This window comes from Muscardinus avellanarius (genome assembly GCF_963383645.1).
Source record: "Muscardinus avellanarius genome assembly, chromosome: 7".
Classification (NCBI taxonomy): Eukaryota; Metazoa; Chordata; class Mammalia; order Rodentia; family Gliridae; genus Muscardinus; species Muscardinus avellanarius.
This window is the reverse complement of record NC_137793.1, coordinates 23,396,751-23,416,338: the sequence shown is the minus strand read 5'-3', so window position 1 is coordinate 23,416,338 and position 19,588 is coordinate 23,396,751. Positions and strand designations below refer to the sequence as shown.

At 41.4% G+C, this 19,588-nt stretch overlaps 1 protein-coding gene across 5 annotated transcripts in view; it reads left to right on the top strand.

The window, feature by feature from the left end:
- FBXW11 (F-box and WD repeat domain containing 11) overlaps positions 1 to 17,797 on the top strand; it is a gene marked incomplete at both ends in the record, with an annotated part of 123,325 nt that extends 105,528 nt beyond the window's left edge. For all 5 annotated transcript variants that reach the window (XM_080698896.1, XM_080698895.1, XM_080698894.1 and 2 more), the window contains 7 exons: positions 4,034 to 4,171; positions 6,608 to 6,726; positions 8,736 to 8,985; positions 12,716 to 12,834; positions 14,837 to 14,947; positions 16,061 to 16,139; positions 17,636 to 17,797. In XM_080698896.1, the coding sequence (XP_080555022.1) occupies positions 4,034 to 4,171; positions 6,608 to 6,726; positions 8,736 to 8,985; positions 12,716 to 12,834; positions 14,837 to 14,947; positions 16,061 to 16,139; positions 17,636 to 17,797 (978 nt within the window). The remainder of the gene's footprint in view (positions 1 to 4,033; positions 4,172 to 6,607; positions 6,727 to 8,735; positions 8,986 to 12,715; positions 12,835 to 14,836; positions 14,948 to 16,060; positions 16,140 to 17,635) is intronic.
- Positions 17,798 to 19,588: the final 1,791 nt, after the last annotated feature.

The window sequence follows — 19,588 nt, the reverse complement described above, 5'->3', positions numbered from 1 at the left end:
ACTTGCCCACCCACCCAGTTGTGTTTAGGCTTCTAAAAATAATGTTATTCCTCTATGCTCAGACATCTGTTTTCACTCTATTGCCAATTTAAATGCCGCTGTATACTCTGTGTATCATGGCTACTTTCCCAGTATTTTGAAAATTTGCACAGAGTAAGGGGATTTTACAAGTTTTCAAAAACACGAAATACTCCTCTACAGTAGCCGTGCCACAGGGTGGCTGGGTGAAATGGCAGGTATCCACGTAATATAGAAGCGCACCTGTGAAGGCCTGCATTGCTGCTGCTGACGTTAGCATAATATTTGAATTCCATGTGAAGGCTGAGCACCTTCCCGGGAATGGTTAGGGAGCGCCTAGGCTATCAGCATTAAGTCCAGCCAAGACCAGGACAACAGTTCCTGGCGATTTGGTGAGAAGATTTTTTGGGGGTGCACAGCTCTCTATTTTTGGTCTGTCTTCTTAAAAAGTACTCTGATGAACACTTCACATATGTAATCTTACTTGATCTTTTCTTAGATTCAGTAGGTTTGAGGGAGCGGATAATTATTATCCCCATTTTTATAGAGGAGAAAACTGCCACTCAGACTGTCTGCGTCATTTGCCAAAGCTGATGCTTGACCTAGGCATTTTCTACAACAGTGGGCTGCCTGCCAGTTTTAAAGGTCTAGTTTTGCTTAAAGAGACCTGGCTTTAGAAGCATTCAAGTGAGAAGGGAAGTGGGCAGACATGGTGGTGGTGTTTGAGCAGGCAGCCGGCAGGAGTGCGGCTCTCATGTGGGGCCGGGGGAACCGAGGGGCGCACAGGGTCAGGAGTGCCTGCCAACTCCCAGATCTGGGTCTCACAAGCTGCACTTGTCTGGAGATTCAGGAACCCAGGGATTTTTTTTTTTTTTAAACTAGGGACTTCCTAAAATGATCCACCAAGAATTATTAGCATTTATTTTTTAAATTCCAAGACATAATTTTGAAAGTTAGGGTCTTTGACGTCTATTCAACTTAGAATGAAAGTGTGATATCCATCAGAGCTTTTGAGAAGTCCTGTCTTCTAGCCCTTGTTTGGAGTGTGGGGGTAGTTGGTGTGACTCAATCTTTAATATCCAACCGTGTCAGGAGGTGATGTGTCATAGGCTGTGTAGCCTTGCCCTGAAGCAGTTGTGTCTGTTTTAAACCTGGGGACAGATATATGAATTTTAAAACAATTCTTGGTACACATGGAAGGCTTGCTATCTACTCATTTTGTAATACTTAGGGTTCTGGACCCCTTCTTAAAAGTCTCTTATGTAGACAGATTTGTTATCTGCCTTAACAGAGGTAGTGTAGTTGGGGGTCAATTAATTTTTCTGGTTTTGAAATATAGTTTTATATGCCTGACATGTTGACCAACTTACCAGAGATGATCCCAGCTAGGAAGCCCTGACTCAGTAGCAGTTGGGAAAATATGCATTTCCTTGCTCCTGGTGTCTCTACTGTGCCTCCTTGCCTCCCCGGTGTTGGAAATAGGCCATCCTATTTCCTCTCAAAGCTGAAAGCTGTGCACGGGAGCTCTTTGAGGGCGTAGATCCTATGTCCAGGACCCTTGCTAGGTACCAGGGCCACAAGTGATGGGAAGGTTTCCCGTTTAAGTATATGTGTTTCAGCATCTCCAACCCTCCACTTCTTTTCTTTTTCTCTTCTTTCCTTCTTTCTTTCTTATTTCTTTTTTCTTTTCTTTTCTTTTTTTTTTTTTTTTTGCAGCTCTAGGGGTGGAACCGCTCCGAGCCACACCCCCAGCCCTATTTTTTATTTTGAAACAGTGTCTCAGTGTCCTTGAACCATGATCCTCCTGTCTCAGTCTCCCAAATGCCGGGATTATAATCATTCTCCACCATGCCTGGCTCCCTCCATTTCTTTTCTATAAAACACAGCCAATAATTTCTGCTTCAGAATTATGATTAAATTAGCTACCAGATAGAGTTGGCTCTCCATAGCTGTGGGTTCCACATCCACAGATTCAGCCAACTGCAGATCAAGTGTTTGGGAAAAACTAGCCTCTGCACTGAATGTGCACAGACTTTTCTTTCTAGTAATTATCCCTTAAACAATGCAATCTAACAACTATTTACATGTTGTTTACATTGTATCCGGTATCACAAGAAAGCTAGAGGTGGTTTGAAGTATACAGAAGGTGTGCACAGATTATATGTAAATACTAGACCATTTTATATAAGGGATTTGAGGATCTGTAGATATGGAAATGTATGTTGGGATGTGGAACCAATTCCTTATGGATACCAAGGGCTGGCTGTATATAAAGCACATAGCACAATATTAGGAATGCATAGTGCCTGGCACCTAGCATTTAGTAATTGTTAACATTTTGAAGAGTACAGAAGCATACTGCCTTCAAAATGAGAATAAATATAGTTTGTTAGATGTCAGCAGAGCCAGTAATTAGACATTTATTGTGACTGATGAGATCGATCTCCTTTCTTCAGCGAAGCAAGTAATTAAGCTTTTTCCTACTCAGAGATAATTAGCTATTCAGATTAATCTTTAAACTATATCCTGAGTGTAACCATTTATTGTCGTTCCCTAATTTCAAGGACCAGGAGTTCAGACATTGGTTATTCTCAGTAGATGCATTGTGTCTTTTGATTCTGAAAACCCCCCGGATCTGCTAAAGAGGCTAGGCCTTGTCTGCTGAGCAGGGCGCAGCCTGCTTCCTCATTAAACTGTTCTGTGGTTTCAGCCAGAGTATTCTGGATCTCCCTGAAGGCCTGCAGCAGAGTTCTTATCTCCTCTTTTGCACTAATGGTTTACCTAAATTGTTCTTAATCTTATGTTCTGTGTTCACTGCTTCAAGAGCTAGGATTACCTTTCTTTATAGATATGGAATATGTTGGTAACAAAAACATGAGCGGAGTCAGAAAATAGGTGTGATTTCTAGCTCGTCCAATTACTGGTTTTCTAGCCTCCAGCAAGTTAAACTCTTGTTTGTAAAGGGAAATAATGAGAACTTCCTTTAGCGGTCATTGCATTGATTGTGTTGTAGCCAAATAGACTTAGTTTGGAGTACAGAAGCTCCTCAATTTATGATGGGTTACAGCCCAATAAACCTAGCATAAGTTGGAAGTTGGAAATGTAATCTGTACACCTCACCTACCAGCCAGCCCAGTAAGATGGTGCATTGCAGAGTTTAGTAGTTTCTCCTCGTGATCCAGTGGCTGAGCAGGGCTGTGACTTGTTGCTGCTGCTGCCCAGCTTTGCAAATGGCTAGCTGGGGAGAGGATCAAAATTCAAAGTGCACTTTCTACCAAATACTTTTTGCTTTGGCACCATAAAGCCAAAGAAATGGTAAGTCAAACCAGATAAAGCAGAGACCCTCTGTACATCCAGTTCCGTACACTGCGCCTGGGTGCTAGTGATGCTTCCTGTTGGTTCCACTGCCTCGCACAGCACCTGGAATGTGCTCTCAGCTAAGTAAACGTTGCATGAATTATGAATGAATGAAAATCCAGGGCTGAAATGTGCCATTCTTACTCAGAAGTAGCTTTAGTCTGGTGGGAGATTTAAAATGATAAAATTCTTTCTGTGCATTTGGCATTTACTGGTTGCATGGTATCTTTTCCCAGTGATCAAGACAGTGCTTTGATTGGATGCGTAGGTTGTCGCTGTATGCTTAATGAAGCCGGCAGTCTTCTGCCCGATGTTTTAATTGGCATTAGGGACTGACCCAATGAGTTATTATTTATTTGTATCTTTTGGGTGCAAATGACATTCTTTAAGCATATTGAATTCTGTCTAGGCCATTTCAGACCTAACCCAAAACTCATTGGAAATCCTATGATAGTTGCCAGATGGGCAGGGAACATTTGAGAAAAAACATTGTTGGGCTAATGTCTTACTTGGAAAAGAGCTTGATTCCTATCCACAGACAGTTATGCAAACCAAGATTGGGGTATCAGTGGTATGCTGCTTCTGGAAGCAACACCGACTTCTGAAACCTAATAGAATAGCTGATTCACACAAGCTCATCTCTTGCCTCCTTTCCTAGACTATAGAGTCCAACTGGCGGTGTGGACGACACAACTTGCAGAGGATTCAGTGCCGCTCTGAAAATAGTAAAGGTGTCTACTGTTTACAGTATGATGATGAAAAGATTATCAGTGGCCTACGAGACAATTCTATTAAGGTGAATGACTGCGTTTTGTTTGTATTGTTTTAAAATCTGATTATGTGTTAGGCACAACTAGACGTGAGTCTGTCCATGTGCTGCCGGCGAGTTTTTATCTGTTCCATTTGCTGTGGCAGCCCTCAGTGGGCTTCTCCAGAAGAGCTGCGTGTGCTGTAACTAGTGCACACCACGGCTGCCTTACTCCTCGCGTCCTCTGAGCACTCTTGCCTCTTGCGTGCTCAGCGCAGGAGTTACAGGGCTTGTCCTCGGCCACAGGGCTCTGGGTTCTTTGGCTAGCTGGTGAGACTCTTGCTGGTTTGCCTACAAATCAAAATCATTACCTTTTCTGCTTCCTAAGAAAGGCTGAGATAATAATAGGAAAAAGCAATAGAAGAACTTACTGTTTTCATTCATTTTTTCAGTAGTAGATAAACCAATATTTTCCCATGTATAGTCTGTTTAGTAGCTGATCTGATTGTTTGTAATACATTGTTTATAATTTATTTTCTCATATTTAAAATGATTTTAGGAAGTTTTTAGTTATAGTTTACATATAATAAAGTTCATTCTTTTTTTGTAAAGCAAACACATAAAGATAACAGTTCTATTTTTTCTTCACAGTCCTTTGTCCTTCCCTTTGAACTCATTTTTTCCTACCCTTTCCCCAATGCCCTGGAAACCAACAATCTTTTTCTCCATCTCTAATTTTTTGCTTCTTCCAGAATGTCTAATCAGTAGATTTGTGTAATGTGCAAACTTTTGAGATTCTTCTGTGTTGTATTTGTCAGTTGCTCGTACCTTTTCCATGGCTGAGTAGTATTCCATTTTATTGGGTACACGGCAGTGTGCTTATTCATTGATTGAAGGGCATTTATGTTGTTTACAGTTTTCCAGAATTATGAGTAAAGCCATTTTAAAGACATGCATGTTGGTTTTTGTGAGAACAGAAGTTTTCAGTTCAGTTCACTTGGGAATGGGTTGCTAGCTTATATGATCTTGGGTTTGGCAATGACATTTTAGATATAACATCAAATATACAATCCATTAAAGAAAAAATTGATAAGCCAGACTTCATTATAGTTAAAAATTTCTGCTCTGTGAGCTACACTGTCAAGAGCATGAGAAAACAAACTGCAGCTGGGAGAAAATATTTGTAAAAGACAAATCTGATGGAGTTCTATCCAAAATGTGCCCCAAATCCTAAAAGCTCAATAATAAGGAACTATATAACCACATTCTGAAAAATGGGTAAACACCTCGATTTCCTCTACGTCATATGCCATCAGGAAAAAGCAAATTAGTACAATGAGACGCTGCTACGTGTCTGTTAGCGTGGCTGGACTCCCGAGTACTGACAATGCCAAGCGGCGGCAGGGATGCGGAGCAGCAGGGCTCATTCCCTGCCGTGGGGATGTCAAGTGGCACAGAGACCTGGGAGGCAGCTTGGCAGTGCTCACAGAACCGAGCAGTAGAGAGCGGGTGTCCACCCCAAACTCTGCCCACAGAGGTTTAGAACAGCTTTATTCCTAATTGCCAAACTTGGAAACAAGCAGGTAACTTCAGTAGGCAAATGGATAAATAAAAATATGATACAGCTAGATGATGGAATAAATTTTAGCACTAAAAAGAAATTCGTTTATTAAACCATGAAAAGACATGGCAGAACCTTAAGTGCTTATTACTAGGTTAAAGAAGCCAGTCCAAAAAGGCTACTTGGTATAGATCCCACTGAATGACATTCTGGAACAAAAAAACAGGGAGAGAGTAAAAGAAGTATGAAAATAATTGTTACTAACATTATCATTTAATCTTCTTAAAATAGGGCTGGGGTTAGCTCAGAGGTAGAATGCCCCTGGGTTCCACCCCCCCCCCCAAGTCACTACATAGTGAACCTTTCTTCTGATTCTTAAACACTGAATTCTGTAATAAAGCACCTTTTATTTTCTCATGGAAAGCTTTTTACAGTTTTCCTTGAGATTTTTCTGAAATGTTGAAGACTCCATTTTGTACTTTTGTAAACATGATATAAGGGTATCCATTTTTAAAAATCTTTAATAGATGTAACATCGTTTTCTAGAGGGTGATCTGATTCTTCTCACAGATTTTTATTCAAAAATTCCTTCTCATGGATTTTATTTAAAATTTCCTCCTATGAGGCTGTTGATAAGTATAATTTAAAATTTTATCTCAGATTTTATTTAAAAATTTCTCCCATGAGGCTGTTAATAAGTATATGAGTACAATAGGTGAGGGTATATGTTAAACAAAATAGCACATTATTCTGAAAGTTAACTTGGTATTGCCCCTGTTCCTTTTTGTCATTTAATAGCTAATCCTTATTTACTGTGACACTGTACTGTGTTTTAGTTTTATGATTCAGAACACAAAAGTGTGACAGTAACATAAAAATGTGATGTACTAAATCGCTGTTTATGGTTGCTCTTGTCTCAATAGATTTGGGATAAAACCAGCCTGGAGTGTTTGAAAGTGCTCACAGGACACACAGGCTCTGTCCTCTGTCTCCAGTATGATGAACGAGTCATTGTAACTGGCTCTTCAGATTCCACAGTGAGGTGAGTGAGCCGGCTTCACTGCTGACTCCCATGTGGAGCCTGCATTGTGGACTTTCTTCAGGAAGAAGTACACATGTGCTTTGTGTATGTTTTTATTTGCTGTATTTCAAAACCATTTTGATGTAGCTGTATTTCAGTAAATAATATTTTTATTTGTTTAGATATATTAGGAAACCAAGACCACAGAAGTAAAGTGATTTCTTCAGAGTTCTACAGTTATATTTTGAACCTTGAATTTATATTGATTAAAACTATGTTTGTAGCTGGGCATTGTGGCGCATGCTTGTAATCCCAGTACTTGGGAGGCTGAGTCAGGAGGATCTCAGGTTCGTGGCCTGCCTCAGCTACTTAGTGAGGCCCTCCACAACTTAGACCCTGTTTCAAAATAAAAATTGGGCTGGGTGTATAGCTTGGACATAGAATGTGCCCCTGGGTTCAATCCTCAGTACTGGGGAAAAACAACAGTATTTGTAGCTTTTCAGCAGTAGTGAGAGTGTTGTTTTCAGCTGCTGCCCCAGGCAGGGCAGATTGGTAAAATTGAAGACGGCATTGTCTTGTAGGCAGAGGGGAAGCCGTGGCTGTTAGTTGGGAGCTGAGAGAGTAGAAAGGGAGCACCATCTGCTGGGCGTGGTGGCGCACGCTTGTAATCCCCGCGCTTGGGAGGCGGAGACAGGAGGATCACGCAGGTTCGAAGCCAGCCGCGCTGGTTTAAGAGACCCTGTTTCCAAATAAAAAAGTATAAAAATAGGTCTGGGAGTGTAGCCCAGAGGTAGAAGGGTTTCCAGGAACCCCAGTACCACTAAAAAAAAAAAAAAAAAAAAAGGGCAGGGGGTGTAGCTCGGAGGTCAAATGCCCCTGGGTTCCATCCCCAGACCCACCAAAAAAAAAAAAAAAAAAGGAATAAAAGATAGGGCAGGGGGTGTACCTGGGTGGTAGAATGCTCCTGGGTTCCTGTTTCCAAATAAAAAAAATATAAAAATAGTTCTGGGAGTGTAGCCTGGAGGTAAAAGGGCTTCCAAGAAAGAGAGAGGGGTGGGGGAACGGACCTTCAAGACCCAACTTGTGCTGCTGGTGCCCACTCATTTCTCCACAGTCCTTGGGCTGCGGGGCAGGGAGGTTGGAAGCCTGTGTGCTGTGGGGCACTCAGCTGAGCCCGCTAGAGTGCTGTTGGCTTGGAGGGGGCGGGGAGCAGGAGGAAGTACCTCTTCTTAGCTGGCTTAGCTACTTGGAAGAGGACTGATTGTTTGACAGGAGCGTCTGGGAGGGTGGAATAGTCTGTCCTTGGGTTCTCAGGCTTTCCCCCTTGTCCCCTCCTCTCCTTAAGTTAGTTCTGGTTACTAGTCTCTTGCCATGTAGTGCTGGATTCTTTTTCCCAACCCTATCCACAGCATGCCTGTCCTGTCCCTGACTTCTGCTACAAATCACATCTCAGCCTTAGAGATCTGAGACTTTTCGTTTCTGCTCTGTGTGAACTTGGCCTCTTAGGAAATGGGGGCTACAGAAAAGCTCCGACTTTCTGGAAGGGCTGTCCCTAAGAACCTTGTGTTTCCGGTGTGAAGCCATCGGGACACCCTGGCTTTGGTGCAGCAATGGGAATGGTGAGTAGGGAGACATTGTGACTTGGATTGTATAGGGAGTAAGTCCTAGATTAAGGGGCCTGCAGGGGCCAGCAAGAGCCTTAGGCTTGGAACTATCCTGAATCCTCCAGCTTTCAGGCCTCTTTCATCTTGCCATCCCAGACACACTGAAAGCCTGCTTTCTTGAGAGATCATCTTATCAACAGCACAAGTCTGTGGAGACCATCCCTGTATACCTGGGTATCAATAAGCCTGAGCAGAGCTAGAATTAGCTGCCTTCCTGAAACCATCAGTGTTTCTCAGCAAATATATTGCTGCTGGGGCTCTCCTTTTAGCATGTAACAAGGTAGGTTAAGAATGAATCTAGAACTCAGACATCAAAATTTCCCTGGCTGTCTCAATAATTAAGCATCGTGCGTTTCTGTTTTCTAGAGTCTGGGACGTGAACACAGGTGAAGTTCTTAACACATTGATCCATCACAATGAAGCTGTGCTACACTTACGCTTCAGCAATGGATTGATGGTGACTTGTTCCAAGGACCGCTCCATTGCTGTGTGGGACATGGCTTCTGCCACTGACATCACTTTACGCCGTGTCCTGGTTGGCCACCGTGCTGCTGTCAATGTAGTAGACTTTGATGATAAGTACATCGTGTCCGCCTCTGGCGACAGGACCATCAAAGTAAGTATCTGCAGTCATAGTTCTGCTTGCTCCCGTCTCCTTACTGTCAGAGAGAAAGCAGAGGTGGCTTTTACCAGGCAAAAGTTCTGTTCCGCCGGGCGTGGTGGCGCATACTTGTAATCCTCGTGCTTGGGAGGCTGAGACAGAATTGTGCAGGTTCAAAGCCAGCCTTGCTGGCTTAAGAGACCCTGTTTCCAAATAAAATATAAAATAGGTCTGGGAGTGTAGCCCAGAGGTAGAAGGCCCCTATGTTCCATTCCCAGTACTCATGGTGCCTCTCTGTTGGTGCTCATGAGCTGTACGCTCTCCCACTTACATGTTCCTATAGTCACAGGCACATTAAGAGGGAAAATCATGGGTCCAGAGTAGAGAACAGTTCTCAATTTCATGAGTTGACTTTGTTAAGAACCTTTTTCAGGGGAAGAGAACTAAATCTGTTGAACATGTATTGTGGATTAGGAGCTTTGCACAACCATCATTTAACCCTCCCAGCACTCTCTAGAGGTGTGGCAGATTTGACTTTTACTTTTTTTTTTGAGAGCTTGCATGCCATAGTCCCTGGGCTAAATCCTGGGGAAAGGAGGATGAATCAGACATGCCCCATATTGCAAGAAGCTCATCCTCTGGAGGGCAGGAGCCAAATAGGTGATGAGCAGTAACAGTTGAGAATGTCCCACGGGTATGTGGTGGTTTCAGTCAGTATTTTTACTGCTGTGATCCAACCCCCCACTCCACACACACAAAACTTAGAGGGTGGTAAATTGATTGCTTATGGATTTAGAGTTTTCAGTGTGTGTGAGTGTGTGTGAGTGTGTGTGAGAGTGTGTGTGTGTGTGTGTGTGTGTGTGTGTGTGTGTGTGTGTGTGTTCTGTTTGCTCTGGCTGCCATGCTAGAGCCCGAGTGATAGGTCCTTAGGGGTGGAGGGCAGGGAGCAGAGAGGAGAAAGCCTGTTATCAGCTTATGGCAGCAGGGGAGAAAGCTGCACCAGCCTGCCAGGAAGAGCCTTGTCCTGGCCATGCCCCGTGGACCCGCTCTGCAGCCAGGGCCTGCCTCAAACATGGCTGCCTTGTTGCCATGAGGTTTAGGGGTACTTTACTTGAAAGCAGTAAACACAGCTTATTCCAATATTTGTAAATTTTACCTTTTTATAAATTTATCTATTTATTTAAGTTTGTGATACTAGCGGTTGAACCCAGGGCATTCTGCTTCTGAGCTATACCTCCTGCCTATTTTATTTTGAAATGGGTCTTACTAAGTTGTGGAAGGCCTTACTTAGTCGCTGAAGCTGTACACAAATCTGCAATCTTCCTGTCTCAGCCTCCCAAGCACTAGGATTACAGGCGTGCACAATTATGCCCAACTCTTCTTAGAATTTTGTAACAGCTTTACCGAGATAGACTTTCCATACCATAAGATTCAGCATTTTCAGCGGCCTTTAGTGTATTTACATTGTTGTATAACATCACCACTGTCTAGTTTCAGAAAATGTTTATCCAAAACACTTGATACCCACTAGCAGTCAAACTGCTGCACTCTCTTTTGCCAGCCCTGGCAATGTCTAATCTGTCTTCTGTGGATTTGTTTATTTTGGCCATTACACATAAATGTAATCATTCAACATGTATTCTACACTAAATTGTGTAGCTTCTTTCACTTAGCGTAATGTTTTCTAGTCATGTCCACATACATTATAGTATATATCAGTATTTAATGTCTTCTAATGCCTGAATAAGATTCCATTATGTGGATGCACCAAATTTTGTTTATCCATTTATCAGTTGACGCACGTTTTGGTTGCCTCCAGTTTTGGGCTGATATGAATGGTGCAGATATAAACATATGTGTACAGGTTTTTGCATGTTCACTTATTTTCCGTTCTCCTGGGATGGTAACTGTTTAACATTTTGAGGACCTGCCAAACTCTTTTCCAAGTAGCCGCACTGTTTTCCAATCCTGGCATAGCATACGAGGGCTTGAACTTGCTCGCACCTTCTTTTAATGACCAGCACGAGAGCATTTTGGATTCATGGATTGCATTGCGTCAGACTTTAGGTTGGAAAGCTTGGAAGAGGAATAGCTAGGATTTGTATGTATTAATTTACCCGCCTCACACACCAATTAGTACAAGACTGGTGCTTGTAAGGCAATAGGAGCCTGATTACAAAACGGTTCTTTCATAATATCTGCCCGTAGGATCTCTGCATATCTTTGCCAACACTTATTTTTTGTCTTTTTATTATGCTGTCCTAGTGGGTTTGCAGAGTATCTCTGTGGTTTGCTTTGCATTCCCTAATGACTAATAATAATGAGCATTTTCCCATATCTTCTTTGAAGAAATATTTAAAAATAATGGTGGTTTGTCTTTCTATTGTGTTGGAAAGGATTTTTTATAAACATATTCTGGAGATAAGTTCCTTATCAGATATGGTTTGCAGATATTTCCCTCCATTCCTTTGGGGATATTTTTTCACTTTCTTAATGGTGTCCTTTGAAGCACAAATGGTCTTAATTTTGATGTCTAGCTTATCATTTTTTTTCTTTTGTTGCTTATGCACTTGTAGTATCTAAGAAACGACTGCCTGATCCCATGTCACAAATACTTTATTGTTTTCTTCTAAAAGTTGTATAGTTTCAGCTCTTCCATTTGGGTCTTTTTTTTTTTTTTTTTTTTTTGGTGGTACTGGGGTTCCTGGAAGCCCTTCTACCTCTGGGCTACACTCCCAGACCTATTTTATATTTTTGAAACAGGGTCTCTTAGCCAGCACGGCTGGCTTCGAACCTCCGCGATCCTCCTGTCTCCGCCTCCCAAGCGCGGGGATTACAAGCGTGCGCCACCACACCCGACGGGTCTTTTATTTTGAATTTAAAATTTTTGAATTAAAAAAATTTTTTTGTGCATGTGGTACTGGGAATTGAACCCAGAGACATTCTACCTCTGAACTACACCCACAGCCCTATTTTATTTCTTAAAGAAGACAAGGTCTCGCTAGGTTGCTGAGAGCCTCACTCAGTTGCTGAGGCTGGCTTCAAACCTGCGATCCTCCTATCTCAGCCTCCCAAGTACCAGGATTATAGGCATGCACCATTGCATTTGGCTTGAATTAAAATTTTACATATGGTGTGAGATAGGGGGCTAGCTCCTCTCCGTCTTTGTGTGTGTGTAAATATCTATTTATTCCATTCAAGTACAAATATAGCTGGTACAAAAATTCATGTTACTCCAGGTGGCTTTATATCTCCTTACTTGCCTTATCATATATTAAGTATATCTATGAACATCTAAGCCTTGCAGATGATTTCACATGTAATTATTTATTCCACATATGTAGTATTGGGAGTGATATGTTAAAATTAACAGAGTTGTTCAAGAAACTGCTGGCAAAGAGGAGTAAAGGTGAAGCTTGTTTCTCTCTGTTACACTGAGTCTGATGTGTCAGCTGGCACAAAAACAAAATCTGGCACATATTTCCTCCAGGCAAATACAGGTTGGAACCATCCAGGAGTTGTTCTTTTTGTGAAGTTGTCAACGTTTGTAGACTTTTACATTCTCCCTCTGTATTTCACTTGAGTTCAGTCACTCAGCAGCCAAGGTAGTTTTGTGCTGTCCAGTCTGTCCCAGCTTCCCATTTCGAGTTAGACCCTGTTGTGTTTATAATTCTGTATTTCAGTGGTTCTTAGATGTTCTCTCACTCTCCATGCTCACTCACTAAAACCTCACTCTGCCCTGTAGGTCTGGAGCACGAGCACCTGTGAGTTTGTCCGGACTCTGAATGGGCACAAGCGCGGCATCGCCTGCCTCCAGTACCGGGATCGTCTGGTCGTCAGCGGGTCCTCTGACAACACCATAAGGTGGGTAGGCCTGCCGTGCCATCTCGAAATGCTAAAGTACTTCAGAGTAATTGGGTGCTTCAGATAAGAAAACTTGAGGAGCCCATGTCGATCTATTGGCCTGCACCCTCTTCAGTGGGAAAGCCGTATACACCCGGGGTATTTTTCCAAGTCCTTCCCAGTACACAAAGTTTTATAATCCCAGCTCCATCCAGGATCACTTAAACCAGAGTACCTAAGAACTGGCTAGGATATTCTAGCTCTGCTTACTGTCATTGCCCAAGATGTCACAAAATCATCCATTCCTACTGGTGTGGATGATTTTTACTCTCTTTTCTCTTTCTAAAACTCAGTTTCATTGCTTTTTAATAATATGACTAGACACAGACATTTTACATGTTATTAAGATTATCACTTTGGTATCTATTTAATTGTACCAAATAATTTTCCCACTATTCCAGCACATTGTAGTAGTTGTACAGAAATGACTATCACTTTGATAACCAAATTGCATGTTTGGGAAAAAATAAAAATTGGATTCAAGATTATTATAAAAAGAAAAGAAAGTAAATACAACAAAAATAAAAATAATTTCCTATATCTTTCCCCTCGTATTTAAGTCTTATTTTGTTTTAAATTTTTTTATACACACACACACACACACACACACACACACACACACACACACATATTATGATGTAAAATTGTAGCTCTTTGTTATTTTAAATTTTAATATACATAAAATTAGAACTCAAATTGTTACATTATTCATGTGCTTTGTGATATTGTTTACTATTTCATCAGTAAAAACAGTCCTTTACTTACTCATTGCAATCTTTGAGATTTACAAAATAGTAATGTGTATTGCTTTGCAGTCGATAGAAGGGAACCACTTTGGAGTCATGGTGGCAGTGCTCAACGGCTCTGCTCACAGGAGAGTAGAGAAATCATCACTCTTTTTTTTTTTGTGTGTGGGTCTGGGGATGGAACCCAGGTGCATTTAACCTCCAAGCTACACCCCCCTACCCTATTTTTTATTCTGTATTTAGTAACCCAACTGGGTCTCACTGAGTTGCAGAGGGCCTCACTAAGTAGCTGAGGCTGTCCGCAAACCGCGATCCTGCGGTCTCAGCCTCCTGAATGCTGGGATTACAAGCGTGCGCCACCACGCCCGGCTAGAAATCATCACTCTCTAAGGCAGACTTTCTGAGGGCAGGTGTAAGAAATGTTTATTGGATATCAGTAGGTGTTACTGGTGGAGAGGCTAAGAAAAAGTCATGACAGCATTCGTTGACTCGCTTTCTTTACACATGCTAGTTATCTGTGGCTTCTTTTTGCAAATAATGTATAAAAATCATTCAGAAAGAAGCCAAGAATCTTTAACTCCAGAATTATGTAAATCATGCAGAGAAAAAAGCTTGATGTATCAATGCATCTATAGTTCCAAGACACTGTACGTACCTAATGAGTTTCCCACTGACCTTATAAACTGGACAACCCTGGAATACAGTATATGTCAAAGGAAGAAGGATCCGTAAGCCTCCAGTACTGGGAAACCACCAGGATGCTACATGTGCTCTAACCTCAGCACACCTCATGGCTCTGGGCTAGGGCTCCCTGGCTGATACCTCCCTGGGCATGCATTCAGCCTCTACACCTGCAGCTCCTGTTTCTCCAAAAATGTCCTTCCAGGGTCATTTGGCTACATAGTTTCATTAACTCAGACATGGAGAGAATGCCTAGAAACTTGATTTGATTTAAATAGTGGATTGCACATGCTTTTAAACATTTCTAACTGTATAAAAGGAAATAAAGTGAAACTTCCTTCTACATTAGTGCTAAAACCACAAATTGATAGAAATAGATTTGAATACCTGTATGTGTGTGGTTTGGACTAGGGGCGAGATAGAAGTAAAAAACTCAAGGAGAGTGAAAAGGCATATCTATGTGGAATAGGTAGGACTGGAGGACAGTGTGAGTCATGTGTGGGGATTGTTACACAGATGTCTGTTTTTCACCCAAGGCTATGGGATATCGAATGTGGCGCTTGTTTAAGAGTCCTAGAGGGGCATGAAGAATTGGTTCGATGCATCCGATTTGACAACAAGAGGATTGTCAGTGGTGCCTATGATGGGTACGTGTTTCAGGTTTTCAGTGCTCTGCTGTAAGAGTTTCAAGAAGGAAAAGAAGTGCTACATTTTGTGTGTGTGTGTGTGTGTGTGTGTGTGTGTGTGTGTGTGTGTGTGTGTGTGTTTGTGTGTGTGTGTGTGTGTGTGTGTGTGTGTGTGTGTGTGTGAGAGAGAGAGAGAGGGAGGGAGGGAGGGAGGGAGGGAGGGAGGGGTGTAAAGAAGTCCAGGGGCTTTCCTACCTCTGGGCTATACACCCAGACCTATTTTATACTTTATTTGGAAACAAAGTCTCACTAAGTTGCTGAGAGCCTCACTAAGTAGCTGAGGCTGGCTTTGAACCAAGTGCTGGGATTACAAGCGTACAACCACCATGCCCGGCAAGAAGTGTACATATTAAACAGTTCTGTGTGCCTGCTTCCATGCAAGGTACTTAAAGATGGATGGCAGGTCTTATTAAATCAGGTCTTACTAGATCTTATTAGATCAGGAGAGAATACTCAGGCCCAGAAAAATGAAGTAAATCTTTCCCCAGATCACACAAAAGCAGAGCAATTGTACTTCCTGAGGTTACACTTTTCACCATCATTGTAAAGTCAGGGAGTAGTTCAGGCTTTGGAGGAGTTCAGTTTTTTGTCTTAGCCCTAAGTAAACCAGACCTTGTTTATTTGTTTGTGGTACTGGGGACAACCCAGGGGTATTGCACTGAGCTGCTTGAAAGTCTCACTATGTCACCGAAGCTGTCCTTGAACCTGCGATCCTCCTGTCTCAGCTTCCTGAGTACTAGGATTTTAGGCATGCCCTTCCCACCAGCTCAGACCCATTAATGAATTTAGTGATATAGATTATCAAATCAGGAATTGAATTTAGCTAACCTGAAGTTGACTTATTTCTCTTCAAGGAATATTTCTTCAAAATACTAGTAGTTCTGAGAAAGTTTAGATCTTTATTTTTTCCAAAATCAGTATAGTGGGCTCAAAAACTTGTAAAAATGTAAGCATGCTGTCCATAGCTTTTATAATAGGCAGTTCAAGTATTCTCTTTTTTTTTTTGTTGTTAAGGAAATGTTTACACTGTTACATTAACTTTTTCACTAATCACAGCCTCATTTTCCTTTCTAGGAAAATTAAAGTTTGGGACTTGCAAGCTGCTCTTGACCCTCGAGCCCCTGCGAGCACGCTGTGCCTGCGCACGTTGGTGGTAGGTGATGAGTTGTGGCAGGAATCGATCCCCGGTGGACCCTGAGGAGCCTTGCGTATCTCGGGACATGCCCTAGAGAACTCAGGCTTAATTTTGCTCAGCCAAAATTGGAAAATATTTGACATTTACAGTACTGCAAGCTCTTCGATATGAACTAAGTCCTCCTTCACGGGTGGACTGGTGTCTGTATAGAGTGCAGTATTTTCTTCCTGTTGGTTTGGAGATTTCCTAATGTGGCTATGATTGTGTTATGTTTTTATACCACAGCACATCTGTGTACTAATTCTACTAAGGTAGAATTCCCGGATCTCAGTCAGTACAGACTGTGGATCATTGCTTCGGCATATAGAAATGCTTTACTTTACCTTTATTTTATAAAATTTCTTAGTTGACAAGTAATTGTATATATTTATATAAGGTTTTAATCTATTTATACATTATAGAAAAGTTCAGTCAACAATTAGCCTGCCTGTCACCTAATCAATGTATTGTTTTGTGGTGAAAATCTATTGTTTTAGAAATTAAGAAATGCAATAAATTATTGTTATTAACTATGACCACTGTGCAGTGTAGTAGGTTGCTGTAATTGATTTCTCCATTATAATTGAGTCCACCAGTCTAACTGAAACTTGATGCCCTTTGATCAGAGCCTCTCTTTTCTCTCTCCCTAAGCTCCAATTCTGGCAACCACCTTTCTGTTCCTTGTCTGAGATTGGCTTTTTTAGATTCCACATATAAATTAGGTCATATAGTATTTATCTTCCTATGCCTGTGAAATATACACAATGTCCTCCACATTCATGTCAATGCAAATACCAGAATTTCTTATTTTTTTAGGCTAATTAAATCCAGTAATTTATGTTAATCTTAGTTAAGCATCTTTACTAGTCTCATTATTTTTAATAATCTAGTTGATTTTGTTCTGTTGTATTTTTGAGGAGAAAGTCATCTGAAAAGATTGATAGATTTTTCTTATTTTTAGTGGTTTTATCTTTTTATGTCTGCTTTTTCACTTCTTGCATTAACATGCAGAACTATACATTGGGCCATTCTTGTTTTCTTCTTGATTTTTTAATGAGAATGCTTGTAATGTTTGATCATAGATTTTGATGTCTGATGTGGTCTGAGATAGGTATTCTTGGTCATGTTAAAAACAACCTAAAACACCTACCCTCCTGTCTCTAGTTGTTTTAGTGTATCAACAATGAATGAATAATAAATATTGTTGTTACCTTTCTAAGGTCCTTTGTGAGATGATCACATTATTTTACTTCTTTGACATAATAATAATGGGCCAGCACCTAGGATACAAAGTTTAATAAGAGACCAGAAGGGATGAAAGGGACTTTTTCTTGGCGTGAGGAACAAAGCCCAGTAAGCCCTGGGAAATTGTTTAGGAAGCCTGGATGGGCAACTGCTTTTCTAGCTGGTGGGGAGTCCTGTGGGACGGAAGCGATTACAAAGATCCTTGACTCAGCTCAGTTGTTATATTTCAGGAACATTCTGGACGTGTGTTTCGGCTACAGTTTGATGAGTTTCAAATCATCAGCAGTTCTCATGATGACACTATTTTGATTTGGGATTTCTTAAATGTGCCTCCCAGTGCCCAGAATGAGACGCGTTCTCCCTCCAGAACATACACTTACATCTCCAGATAACAGTCTGCACTTTCACCCATTTCAGGTGAGTGTTCACGCCCAACCTACCCCCAGCACTTTTAATTTTGCTAATTGGGTTTACTTTTTTGGGTCCCTTGGTAATGTGATAATCGGATGCACTAACTTTTGCAGAGTTATAGTATGTCAAAAAATTAGGAATTACAATTGGAATCCTGCATGTTGCTGGTTTTTCATATTAACAGATGATAAATGTTGTATATGTTTTTTTAAAAAATGTATTCCAGTGGGTTGTGGTGGTGCACGCTTGTAATCCCAGCATTTGGGAGGCAAAGAAAGAAGGATCAGGGTTCACAGACAGCCTCAGCTACTTAGGCCCTCTGCAACTCAGTGAGATCCTGTTTTAAAATAAAAAAACATAGGGCTGGGGGTGTAGCTTGGAAGTAGAATGCCCAAGTTCCATCCCCAGTACCACCCCCCCACCAACAAAAAAGTGTTCCTAAATAATTCCCATAGTCATGTCTATATATAGCATCGGTAAAGTCCTTCAAATTTTATTTTGCAGTACAAGAATCTTTTTTTTTTCCTTCTTTCCTAGTCTTCAGTTCTATTAGTTTAAAAGAACAAGTCGGGCATGGTGGTGCACACCTGTAATCCCATTAGTTGGGAGGCTAAAGTAGGAGGGTCACAAGTTCAAAGCAAGCCTTTGCAATTTAGTAAGACCCTGCTTCCAAATAAAAAAATAAAATAAGGCTGGGAGTGTAGTTCAGAGGTTGAATGCCCCTAGGTTCAATCCCCCACCACACACATGAAAACAAAACATAACCACCATGAACAAAACACTCAGAATCCCTCTTTTTCCCATACTGAAAATTCACCCCAAACTTCCATTCCCTCGAGAATGAATCAAAGAAGGATGTTTGCTAAGAGATCCCCTAGTGCATTCTACATACATGACACACAACAAGTACCCTGAAAAACAAGTCCTTGGCTTTAGTTACAGGATGAATTAGAGCCATTTTAACCATGGATGACAGATAGAATATTCCGGTTGCTAAGGGTGTCCAGTATGAAAGATGTCTATATCCTAGACATTGACAACCACCTGGACCAGGATTCCCAAACCTGACACTTTTGTACATTAAACTGTGCACATTAAACTTTGTAGATTTAATAAATATATTTGTACCTCTTCATACTACTGTATAAAGACTTGTGGTTAATAAAATTCTTAATTAAAAGCATTACATAAGCCAGGAGTGGTGGTGTATGCCTACAATCCCAGTACTTGGGAGGCTGAGACAGGAGGACCACAGGTTTGAGACCAGCCACAGCTTAGCAGGACTCTCAGCAACCTAGGGAGACTTTGTTTCAAAAACAGAAAATAAGCTGGGCGTGGTGGTGCACGCTTGCAATTCCCGCGCTTGGGAGGCGGAGACTGGAGGACCGCGCAGGTTCAAAGCCAGCCTCAGATGGCTTTAGAGACCCTGTTTCCAAGTAAAATATAAAATAGGTCTGGGAGTATAGCCCGGAGGTAGACGGCCCCTGGGTTCCATCCCCAGTACCACCCCAAAATAAAAAACAAAACAGAAAATAAAAAGGGCTGGGGGTGTAGCTTGGAGATAAAATGTCCCTGCATTCAATCCCTAGTACCACCCCCCCAAAAAAAAAATTACCTAATTTTTAGTAGCTTTTTATCATTATATATTTCTCTATTCATTGACTATTTAAAGCACAAAGAACAGTCCGTGTGTATAATTATGAAATTACTTGGATAGGAATATTGGGAATCCCGGTCCCTAGTCACCAAGTTGCCATCTTTTCAGATACCTT